This window comes from Lontra canadensis, unplaced genomic scaffold (genome assembly GCF_010015895.1).
Source record: "Lontra canadensis isolate GAN:19392208 unplaced genomic scaffold, GSC_riverotter_1.0 scaffold144, whole genome shotgun sequence".
In the NCBI taxonomy this organism is placed as follows: Eukaryota; Metazoa; Chordata; class Mammalia; order Carnivora; family Mustelidae; genus Lontra; species Lontra canadensis.
Window position 1 is genome coordinate 3,386,112 of NW_022631138.1, and position 12,551 is coordinate 3,398,662.

Here is a 12,551-nt window from a genome sequence, read left to right on the forward strand (position 1 = left end):
AAAAGTTGTTTAAAATGACACTACTCCAGAAGGACTATGGCACTTTTTAGCTTCTCACCTGAGACCCACAGCAACAAGGATAGGAGGACCTGCCTCTTTGATGCCATCTTGCTGCCATTGCCTGCCCGACGCAGCTCAGCTCATGTATCAAAGGCCTCTTTTATACAACCTGAGCCTCTGGCCTGGGCCTGGAGGGGGTTATGCAAAGCAGTCAGGGGGAACAGAAGCAAATCTCATAAGCAGTGGGTTGTGAAAGTACCCAATGGAAATGTAAGGAGCCAAAAATAACTCCAAAATAGAGTTGTATGGCAGGAACACACAAAAGTCAACTTAGAAACTCTGAGAACAACTTAGAAGTTCTAAAATGACAAACTGCTACAAGATCGAATGAAGAGCTTCCATTTTCAATTTAACAATGTCTTTAAATGGGTTCAGTTTACAGAAATGATGATCTTGGCTCTTCATATCAATAACCCTGGTAAAATAACAAGATATGCTGGGAAACAAATAATGAGAAGCATGGAGGGGCAAAGGAATTGGAAGGCACAAAAAGAAAGTGGTGAACTTTGGTCCCAACTTTTTATAAAACCTCTGACTGGATGTCATTGAGCTCTGAAGCCATTTCCTCCTGCAGATGGGTAAGGATGTGGTAAACACTTGACCTCAGGTCCTGGAATTGTACAAGGACCAGAGAGATGGAAGAGATGGAAGACAGGCCAAGAATTTCCTCACTCGGGGAGACATGTGGGACCCTCATTGGACCTAGGTGAACTCTGAATCCTGAATTTTAGTTTTTCTATCTTTTCTGCTCAATATTTCTGTTTTGTGTTGAATTAACCAATGAATGAAATCTAGGTGCCTTCAAGAAAATTCTGTTCCCTCCAGTGGTTTGAGAAATCAGGGCAGGATTGCCTGGGTATGATATAAACTCCTTGCAACTGTTCCTCATCCTGCTGTTCCTTCTTCAACAGAGAGAAGGGAGCAGGGGTGGGATTCCCTTAAGATGCTGAGCAGGCAGTCCAGTGAGGAGGGCAGAGGTTGTGGAGGCTTCGGGCACACTGCAAGTCCAACCACAACACTTCCGCCATCTTTCCTCTGAGTACGGCAGATGCACGAGGCTTCCTCTGTCAGGTGGCACCCTGGTAGTTCCATGGGTCCCCATGGGCGCTGCACCACTTCTTGACATGAGCCATTTCCTGAGACCCAGACAGAGCCTGTATCAAGCAGACCCTACCTGGGGAGCCACACCTCACCCTCACAAAGGGTCAATTCTCCTATCACTCAACCCCTCAATTTGCCCCTGATGGTGGTTAATTTTCTGTGTCAACTTAAGTTGGCTAGGGTGTTCAGTGGAGTGGTCCATGCCTGCTTGATGTTGCTGCCAAGGTATTTTTTAGTGTGGAACTTCTACATCAGTAGCCCTTATAACAACACAGAGTCCCCTCCTCTGCTACACAAAAGATTCACCACAGCCCTGTTTAAGCTTCAAAAAGGAAAGAAAACTTTGTTATTATGATAGGAAAACTAATAAAAAACAGAAGAGGAAAGGAATCTATACATACAGGAAGGGAATAGAAGGCAAGAAATGAGATTAAGGCCACTTTACCTCATATCAGGTACTTACAACACCCCACCTCACCAGTAGGGAAAGCCCCATGGAGACAGCCAGGCCAGAGTCCTGACTAAGAGGCAAGGGTGGAGCACCATCCCCTCAGCGGACACCTCCATTGGACCATCCCCACAAGGGCCATATTTATAGGGCAAATAATAGGATTTGAAATTAAACATTTGTTCACGTGCGTGCAGTTTAGAGCAAGCTGCACGTCCGCATTGTCATGTTTCTGTATTTTCAAGGAGCCCGAGCTATGTGCATCTGCCTCCCCTCCTGGATCCCATTCTAGGGGACCAGCCCTGCCTGGAGCAGGAGGGGATGGAAGTTAAGGTTGTAGCTCTTGGCATCCAGAAGAAAAGGGCCAGACATGGAAGCCAATATTCTTGATGAACACAGATGCAGAAATCCTCCACAATATTATCAAACCAAATTCAACAATACATTGAAAGGATCATACACCACAATCAAGTAAGTTTTATTCCAGAGATGCAAGGAAGGTTCAATATCCATAAATCAATCAGCATGATATATCACATTAACAAAATAAAGCGTAAAAATCATAAGATTGTCTCAACAGATGCAGAAAAAATATTTGATAAAATTCAGTAACTATTTATCAAAAAAAAAAAGGCAAGAAATACCAAGGGTAATAGAGGATATGGAAAAAGAGGATATGGAGAGGATATAGAGAAACATCCTCAGGTATTTTTGTTGGGGATGAAAACTGGTGCAACCACTATGGAAAGCATTATGGAGTTTCCTCAAAACTCAAAATAGAACTACCCTATGATTCCACCTCTGGGTATTTGAAAATTCATATGCACCACTGGGTCCAAGCAGCATTATTTAAACAGCCATGATATGGAAATAACCTAAGTGTCCACTGATGGATAAATGTATAAAGAAGTTGTGCTATACTCATGAAAGAAATCAAAGACACAAAAATATGGAAGACCATTCCATGCTCATGGATCAGAAGAATAAACATTGTTCAAATGTCTATACTGCCTAGAGTAATCTATACTTTCAAGGCCACTCCAATCAAAATTCCACCAGCATTTTTCAAAGAGCTGGAGCAAACAATCCTAAAATTTGTATGGAATCAGAAGAGACCCTGAATAGCTAAGGAAATGTTGAAAAAGAAAAACAAAACTAGTGGCATCATGTCACCTGATTTCAAGCTTTACTACAAAGCTGTGATCACCAAGACAGCATGGTACTGGCATAAAAACAGACACAGAGACCAGTGGAACAGAGTAGAGAGCCCAGATATGGACCCTCAACTCTATGGGCAAATAATCTTCAACAAAGCAGAAAAAAATATACAGTGGAAAAAAGACAGTCTCTCAATAAATGGTGCTGGGAAAATTGGACAGCTATATATAGAAAAATGAAACTCAACCATTCTCTTACACCATACACAAAGATAAACTCGAAATGGATAAAAGACCTCAGTGTGAGGTAGGAATCCATCAGAATCCTAGAGGAGAACATAGGCAGTAACCTCTACGATATCAGCCACAGCAACTTCTTTCAAGATATGTCTCCAAAGGCAAAGGACACAAGAGCGAAAATGAATTTTTGGAACTTCATCAAGATCAAAAGCTTCTGCACAGCAAAGGAAACAGTCAACAAAACAAAGAGGCAACCCACGGAATGGGAGAAGATATTTGAATATGACACTACAAAGAAAGGGCTGATATCCATGATCTATAAACAATTTATCAAATCCAACACACATAAAACAGATAATCATGTCAAAAAATGGGCAGAAGACATGAACAGACACTTCTCCAATGAAGACATACAAATGGCTACCAGACACATGAAAAAATGTTCATCACTAGCCATCAGGGAGATTCAAATCAAAAACACATTGAGATACCACCTTACACCAGTTAGAATGGCCAAAATAACAAGACAGTAAACAACATGTTTTGGAGAAGATGTGGAGAATGGGGAACCCTCTTACACTGTTGGTGGGAATGCAAGTTGGTGCAGCCACTTTGGGAAACAGTGTGGAGATTCCTCAAGAAATTAAAAATAGAGCTTTCCTATGACCCTGCAATTGCACTACTGGGTATTTACCCCAAAGATACAGATGTAGTGAAAAAAAGGGCCATCTGTACCCCAATATTTATAGCAGCAATGGCCATGGTTGCCAAATTGTGGAAAGAACCAAGATGCCCTTCAACGGATGAATGGATAAGGAAGATGTGGTCCATATACACTATGGAGTATTATGCCTCCATCAGAAAGGATGAATACCCAACTTTTGTAGCAACATGGAAGGGACTGGAAGAGATTATGCTGAGTGAAATAAGTCAAGCAGAGAGAGTAATTTTCATATGGTTACACTTATTTGTGGAGCATAACAAATAGCATGGACAGCAAGGGGAGTTAGAGAGGAGAAGGGAGTTGGGGGAAATTGGAAGGGGAGGTGAACCATGAGAGACTATGGACTCTGAAAAACAATCTAAGGCGTTTAAAGGGGTAGGGGTTGGGAGTTTGGGGGCACCAGGTAGTGGGTATTAGAGAGGGCATGGATTGCATGGAGCCCTGGGTGTGGTGCAGAAACAATGAATACTGTTATGCTGAAAATAAATTAAAAAAATAAAAATAAAAATAAAAATAAGTAGTATTCTTCGTCCTACCTAACTAGATACTGGTGACTTCCATGTACATATCCTGAAACTCTGCTGATGTTTCCTGTGTGGTTTCAGCCTCCCATAGAGAGAATGTGCTGACCCAGTCTCCTGCCATCCTGTCCATGGCTCCAAAAGAAGGAGTCACCATCACCTGCCGGGCCAGTCAGAACATTAACAAGTGGTTAGCCTGGCATCAGCAGGAGCCAGGGAGAGCTTCTAAACTCCTGATCTATGAAGCATCCAAGCTGGAAACTGGAGTCCTGTCATGGTTCAGCAGCAGTGGGTGGGACAGACTTCACTTTACCATCAGCAGCCTGGAGCCTGAAGATGCTGGGACCTACTACTGCCTGCAGTCTAACTACCCACCCACAGTGTTACAGATCAGAGCATAAACCACCAGGGAAGCAGATGTGAGGGGCTGGGCTGACCCCGCTGCTCCTCTGATGCCTGTACCTGCTCAGACAGTTTCTCAGAGGCAGCCACAATTTGAATGATATGGGGGCTTTGGGAGAAGGGCAAGGAGGATCCCTGGCCTCCTGACTGACTCCCTTTCCCCCACATCATTACACCTGAGGACTGTGGGTGATGGCATCCGCTGGGTTTTGTATAGCAAAAGAGAAGCCACTCTAGGTATTCCAAGCAGGAATTGCTTCCTCTAGGGAAGTAATGTCTAAATGTCACTCTTTCAAAGGCCTTGGGATATAATAATAAGGGAAGCAGACACTAGAAACAGTGATCCTTGATGATCCACCATAAGTCAGAGAATTTATACCATTGGAGATACAGGCTGCCTAACCACGTGGTCCTCAGGCCTATCTAGGAGGGCCAGGGATGGAGGGGCTGATGCTCTAGCTGCTGCAGAACCTCGCCAGGTGATTCTCTGGTCCCTCACTTAGCACTTACATTCCTGCAGGTGCTGATGGAAAGCATTGAATCCTCCTCATCTAACCTCCAGTTCCAGGGTAAGGTGCCTTGTGAGCAACTCCGTAGGGCACCATAGAGGAAAGAGGGCTCTGCGAAATGTGCTTCCAGAAGTGGTGGTGGTGACAGGGATTTGACAGAAGACAGCTTGGGATGGTCACCGTTTTTACATCTCTCAGAAGTTGGCCAGTTAGGGGAAGGCCCCAGAACATGTTTGAATATGCTTCTAGCTATCATCATTAGGTCATAACAAGGAGATTTTGTTAAGTGACTGAGGGAACAGAAGAATGAGGTAATTGTGTCATGTATATATAAATAACTAGACAATGAAGGACTTTCGTGATTTAAAAAAAAACTAAATGTGGATGAAGCACTTTTTTCTTACTATAAAAATATCTTGTTTCTTAAAATTCTCTATAAGCCACAGCATCATCAACAACCCTGAAAGCTTGTGGCAAATGTGAAATAGCTGTCTCCACCTGATATATACTCACAAGGCTCTCCTTTTTAACAAGAAAGCAGGAGCTGTGTAAGGTTTAGATGCTCTGTTGTAGAGCATTTTTACCTTCCCTAAAGTAGTCTTTCTTTAATTTTCTATTTTCATTTAAGACATTTCTATTGAAAGCCATCTGTTGAATTAAAGCCACAGGTTGAAAACACCTCCAATTTTACATCCAAAATCATACAAAGTTGAATTACAAAATTCTTTTTAGACTGTAAATTTGGAAAAATATAATTATTTGGAAATAACATGATCATGTATCTTAAACATTAAATAGAATAATGATTTGTAGAAATTTAAAGAATTATGGAGACCACAGTAAGAATAAAACAAAATTATTTGCAATTCTGTCAGAAAAACTGGACTTAGATTTGCTTGTTTTGTGGTTTCTCTACCCTCCTACAGCTTGCCATGAGAATGATGTGCCATGGGTAGTCACCACACTCTGTCTTGGCCCCAGATCAACCACAATCCATAGACTGGAGAACCATTCAATTCCCTGCAGAAGAACCACACAGCTGAGCCCTGTGTGCATTATCCAAATTATTGTCAACATGAACATCCATGACTATAGAAACAAATACTTAGTATGACAAGCCACTGAGTTTTTGACGGGTTTGTTAAAATAGTGTGTAAAATCTGTATTAGTCAGATTTTACACATCTTCCCATAGAAATTGACAGGTTTTATTAAGCACAATGGCATAAGAAAAGGAATGCTTGGGAATCCATTTATAAGAAGATACAAAACAAAGAAATGTTTTAAAAAATATTTGAATTAAAAGTGTAAAATTCACCCCATTGTAGAAACATCTAAGATTACTTTGACTAATGATGAAAAATTCTTTAGATCATTCAGAATTATTAAGTGTGGTTAAATCTAAAGTATCTGAATAAAATTGTATATGTCAATATGCAAATATATATGCATATATGTATAATATACATACATGTAGACACATTTTTTGATGCGTTTATACAATTATCTTATGAATTAAATGGATTAATATGAGTCCAGTAACTCCCCATAAATAACTAACTGGTGTCCAGGACCAGATATAGTACTAACCTGGCTTGAGGAATTTTCCTTAAAATCTTTGTTTCTAAATCATATACTAATTGTTCTACTTATCTGAATATATGTTTTCTCACTCAGTGAAGGTCGCAATGGTTTGAATGGGGTTATTTCTTCCTACAAACCATTACAGCCCATGAAAGCCCTATTATCTCTACATCCACATTCATATGATGAATTCCAGGTATGAGATATTATCCAATCTTTTTTTTTTAATTTAATGGTGAAATCTATTAATACTCTCATAACATAGGTCAGAGCTCTTGTAATTTACAGAGAAAATAACAACTAAATGAAACTACCCACATTAAACATTAAACAGACTGACAGAAAAATGAATTCATGGGTAATATCACTTGTCCTCAAGTGGGGCATAAGGGACAGAACTCAGCCTTCTGAGAGGAAGCATATCAGAATCTTGGGGAGGGGCAGTTATCAAGTTTGATCATTTAACCATATGTACTACTATCTCAATTTCATCCTACAAATATTAATATTTGTTTTATTAACAGTTGGCATGTCTCTAAAATATCAGTTGAATGATTTCTCTGGCCTTGTTGGTGAATTAGAGGATAAAATTACAATTTAGTGATGCATAGTCAATGTGTTAAATATTTTAGACTGCTCCTTAGGTAATCACACCCCCTTATTTTATACATAATTAACTCTGAAGAAACTTGGATGAAATTGGAACAATTTAACAGGTTGTTCTGTAGCCAGAAGAAACCAAGGGTGAAACAAGTCAACTGATGTCCTAAGAGATTTTAACAGAGAACCCCTGTGCACAGACCATTGGGGCATATATGAACTAACTCATTTCCCACTTTCCCAAGTAAGGAAAGAGACATGGAGACAGAATGAAACATTTATTACCAGGAGTGAAATACTGACTAGTCAGTTACCTAGAGATACAAAAACAAGAGCTTTCAGTTCCAGATGAACCCAGATATTTCCTTATTTTTATGAAATATTTCTGGAATTGCGGACAAATTTATGCCTGAGGTTTGTCAGAGAATTTTGCTGGTATGATGCCACTTTGCTGCTCTTCCCAAGGATGATTTTGAGAAAAGGAAATCAAAACAGTACATTAAATTCAAAGGTTATGTTTGATGACAGCAGAAACAGTCAATTCACTGACATAGACTATTGGTTTTGACAAATTATCAGACCTTGAAAAAAATAAGATCAAAAGATTGGAGTCAAATTCATTTTGGAAAGAGCTGAAAAATGGGCCAAGATTGAAAGTAGTAGCTTCCCAGGGGATGCTGATCAAAGGGCCATTATCAAACAGAGGGCTGTCCATAATTACATGGTCCTATAGGTAGATGTTGGTTCCTGGTATGGTCTGATGATCTGTTCCCCACAGATTCATATGTTGAAATCTTAAACTCCAAGGTGATCATCTTAAGCAGTTGGGCTTTTGGTAGGTGATTAGGTTATGAGAATGGAGCACACATGATGGGACTATCGCTTTAAAAAGAGACCCCACTGATCTCCCTGGTCCCTTCAACCATGTCCAGACACAGCAGGAAGGCACCATCTGAGGAGCAGAATGTGAGTCCTCACCACATACTAAATGGGCCAGCAACCTGATCTTGGACTCCACAGTCTCCAGAACTGTGAGAAATATATTTCTGTTGTTTATGAGCTGCCAAGGCTAAGGTTCTTTCTGGTGTAACAACCCAAACAGACTAGGACAGTCACCCTTCCTAGCTTTCCCAGGAAGCCTAAAGAACAAACATCATGACATCAGAGATGGAAGTCCATGTGTAGGCTCAAGGATAAGGATTCATCTAACTGAAGGTAGTGGTATTACTAGCACATGTTCTGTGATTGATCCATTTGATAGAAGGAGACATTAGGGCTAATTCAAGCAGAAAGGTATTTATTATCATGAATTGGGTAAAACAAAAATGTGTAGAAAGACCAGATGAGCAGGTTCAGACAACTCCCTGTTTCAGTCCCTCAAATACCCTAGTATTTTCCATGATCAGAAAAGCTCTTGCTCTGGCAAAGGTCATCTGGCAAATCAGAAAGCTATGTGCTTCAGACAGTGCTGCCTGGACCCCACTCCAGAGATGTGAGCCCCTCTGGCTGTATGTTGCTCCTCCCCTCTCTCTGTGCCAAGAACCACTCTACAGGAATGCATCGGATAGTCAGAGTCTTAATGGCACCTGTAGCAAAGAGTGCCAAGGCAATGTGGTTTAGCCTTTCCAGAACCTTCCACATAAAAAGACCCAAGGGAACCCTGAGGACAGAAATACTGAGGAAGCTTTTTCACAATAACTACACAAGTCAGGCATACATTTATAGCTCTTAGATAATTTTGCTTTCTCTATTCTTTCTTTATAAAAAAATTGTTAAGCAAAACAAAAACAAAACAAAACAAAAAACCCACGGGACCAAAATGGTGTCACTTATGTTAAGGCTCTGTATTAGCAAACCTAGACTTAACACCTCAACTAAATGCAATTTCACACCCAGGAATGCAATCTTTAACCAGTCGAACTGGAATTTCCTGGTCAAAACTAGTAGCCAATCCACTGATAGACCCCTTTCATTCCTTTTCGGAGGGCAACTTTCCCTAAAATAATGCATTCTTTGCTAATAATTTTCTTTTTCTGCTCTCTCTCTGCCTTTCAAATATCTTTGTAAATATCTTGCACACAGATTGGTACTGCCAAATACTGATTCCAGTTCACATGATAGAAATTGAGCACATGCATCACGGGGAAGTCATGTACAGAATCTTTTATAAAGATTTCATTTATTTGACAGAGAGAGAGCACAAGGAGGTAGAGTGGCAGGCAGAGGGAGAGGGAGAAGCAGGCTTTCCACCAAGCAGGAAGCTTGATGCAGGCCTTGATTCCAGGACCCTGGGATCATGACCTGAGCTGAAGGCAGACGCTTAACCAACTAAGCCACTCCTGGCCTCATATATAGAATTTGGGAAAGTCTTGTTGAGATGTGTATTTTAGCTCAATATTTTTTAAGACTTTATTTATTTATTAGAGACAAAAAGAGCAAAGGAGAGCATGAGCAGGGGAAAGAAGTAGGCTCCCCTCTGAGCAGGGAGCCTGATGTGGGGCTCAATCCCAGGACCCTGGGTTCACGATGTGAGCCACAGGAAGATTTAGCTTACTGTTACATTGAGAATTAATTCATTTCCATTGAATATTACGTGGAAGCTCCTCAATTGTACAGAATTTTGGAAAATGGCAAGTTCGTTCTCATTTGCCTCAAGTTCCAACAGATTATATATTCCCTGAAAATTTATGGGAGAATAAGATCTCACTTCCTGCTTTAACTTTTGAGAATTGGCAAATGTGGCTAGCAGCTAGGTGGCAATGCCCATATCCCCATCTTCTCCTTAAGGTACTTTCCACATTTTAGAACCTGGTGTCTGAGAGTCAATGCACCTTATTATAAGAGTAGTCTTAGTCAATACTAATGTGAAAGAGAATAACTGTATCTACACATAAGGCCCTGAATTTGAATTTCACCTACTTTTCTTGTGTCACATAATATTAATCTGCTTTTCACTCTTCTCAACCATTTAAATGAAAAAGCAATTTTTAGCATACAAGTCCTTCAAAAGCGGGCAGTGGGCCTGATGGAGTCCATGAACCATAGTTTGCCAATTTCTGATCTTGCTTTTCTAGCCAGGCTGAATTCAGGGTCTCAGCTATGAGACTTCTTCTTACAATCAGAGATTCAGAACAAACACAGTACTAAGACTGGCTTCCTATCTGATACGCTGTATGTGATTCTCCAGCTAGAATTCAGATGCCCTGTTTCTAAATGTCGAGTTTCCTGTCACTGTGATAGAACCATTAAGTGCTTCTTTCTGTTTTAAAGACAGAGTTTGAAGACGAGCAGACTTCCTTCTGTCCCGTTGTCCCCCTCAAATCTCATCTGGAGTTGTACAAGCCTGAGGGGAGAATGGTGCCGAGCTATAGTGAATATGCTATCACAAGAGAATGAGTCAGTGCTTTGAGGATGACATCTGTCCAATTCCACAGGCTCACCAAGGAAAGAACTGTCCATGTACTAATGAACCATATGGATGCTCATCCTACTAACAAAATTCTATTCACATGGCTCAGCAAACAAATATTCAAAGCTACCTTTCAGCCCTATTAATTCCCTTTAGCTGGGCACATTTGTGCAGTGCACAAACTGTGCTACTCTACAGAGCACTCCTGAGTCCCCAGCTTCTGCTTCTTAACAAATATCTCTTGATTTCATCCCTATTTCTCAGAGCCCTCAAATAAGAGCTCTGCTCATGATCTCCATTGAAGAATAGCTTCAAACAAAAAAAGGGAGGGAGAAATATGATATTTCCTAATCATGACAAAGATGATATTCTATATTCAGGTTTTCCACATGACTCTGTAAAGAGGTGACATGGCAACAAGCACAGGGCAATGATAACGGTAATGCCCTGCTGTCATTGAGAAGAACACAGCTATTACGTGCTTGTTAATAGGAGGGTGCTACCAATGGTAGTCATAGACGCACCTGCCCTGTCATTATTCTCCTTGACAAACAATATTGACTTTGTTGGATAAAAAAGAGTAAAGGAAACCTCATATAAGCTGGGAAGTTTTTTTTGTTTTGTTTTGTTTTGTTTTTTTAAGATTTTATTTATTTATTTGTCAGGGACAGAGGGAGAGAGAGCGAGCAAGCACAGGCAGACAGAGAGGCAGGCAGAGGCAGAGGGAGAAGCAGGCTCCCTGCCGAACAAGGAGCCCGATGTGGGACTTGATCCCAGGACCCTGGGATCATGACCTGAGCCGAAGGCAGCCACCTAACCAACTGAGCCACACAGGCATCCCTGCTGGGAAGTTTTCTTACACATACCATTCCACAGTTAGAGTCTGCATAACCAACAGAAAGAAGAAATGTAATTCTTTCGACAAGGAAGGACATTTTTTTTAATTTTTTTATTTTTTATTTCTTTTCAGCATAACAGTATTCATTGTTTTTGCACCACACCCAGTGCTCCATGCAAGGGAGGACATTTTTCATGTAGGAATTCACTTCCCGCTTGTAAGAAAAAGAAGGATGATCTCACCCTTCAAGCAATAACCACTGCTTGCAGCCAATGAGAAACCACCACAACCTCACACTGTCCTTCTCCAGTGAGCATTTCTTCAAAACAATCCTTCCCAAAATCCTCCTAATGCATGATAAATGCCGATCTTCCTTTTGCCTCCTCAGACTCACCAGTGGTTTGCCATAGTTGCTTTGACCCAAATTGCAATTCTTCTCCTTTTCTCAAGTAAGCTTCTTTTGCTAATAAAATAACTGGCTATTTTTTGTTTAAGTTTGACAAGTGCACTAATAGAATTATTAATTCAGAAGAATGATAAAATTAAAAATTCTTAGTAGGGGGCCAGGGAGAAGGGCAGAGGGAGAGGGGGAGAGAGAATCTTAAGCAGTCTCCACACTCCATGCAGAGCCCCATGCAGAGCTTGATGTCATGTCCCTGAGATCGTGACCTGAGCTGAAATCAAGAGTCTGAAGCTGAACTGACTGAGCCACCCAGATGCCCCATCACTGATGATTTTTAATGTCAACACATCAGTAAAGCAACCTCTCCAGGGCCCTGGTCAGGGATATGAATCGACCATTATATGACATCTATAAGGAAGAAGCCCTGACTTCCTTGGTTCCTAAAGCCCTATACAATTCCATAGGTTTTCAGTATCATAGAAAGCAAAGAGAAAGACAAAATACTGTCTTTGATGGAGACATAATTTGGTCATTCATTTTTTAAATTTTCTTAACC

At 40.8% G+C, this 12,551-nt stretch overlaps 1 gene segment (V, D, J or C); it reads right to left on the reverse strand.

The window, feature by feature from the left end:
* The window catches only part of LOC116858917, a 35,747-nt gene extending 35,637 nt beyond the window's left edge, over positions 1-110 (reverse strand). Inside the window, 1 exon segment of the V gene segment in view lies at positions 59-110. Within this exon segment, the coding sequence occupies positions 59-107 (49 nt within the window).
* Between the last annotated feature and the right edge of the window lie 12,441 nt (positions 111-12,551).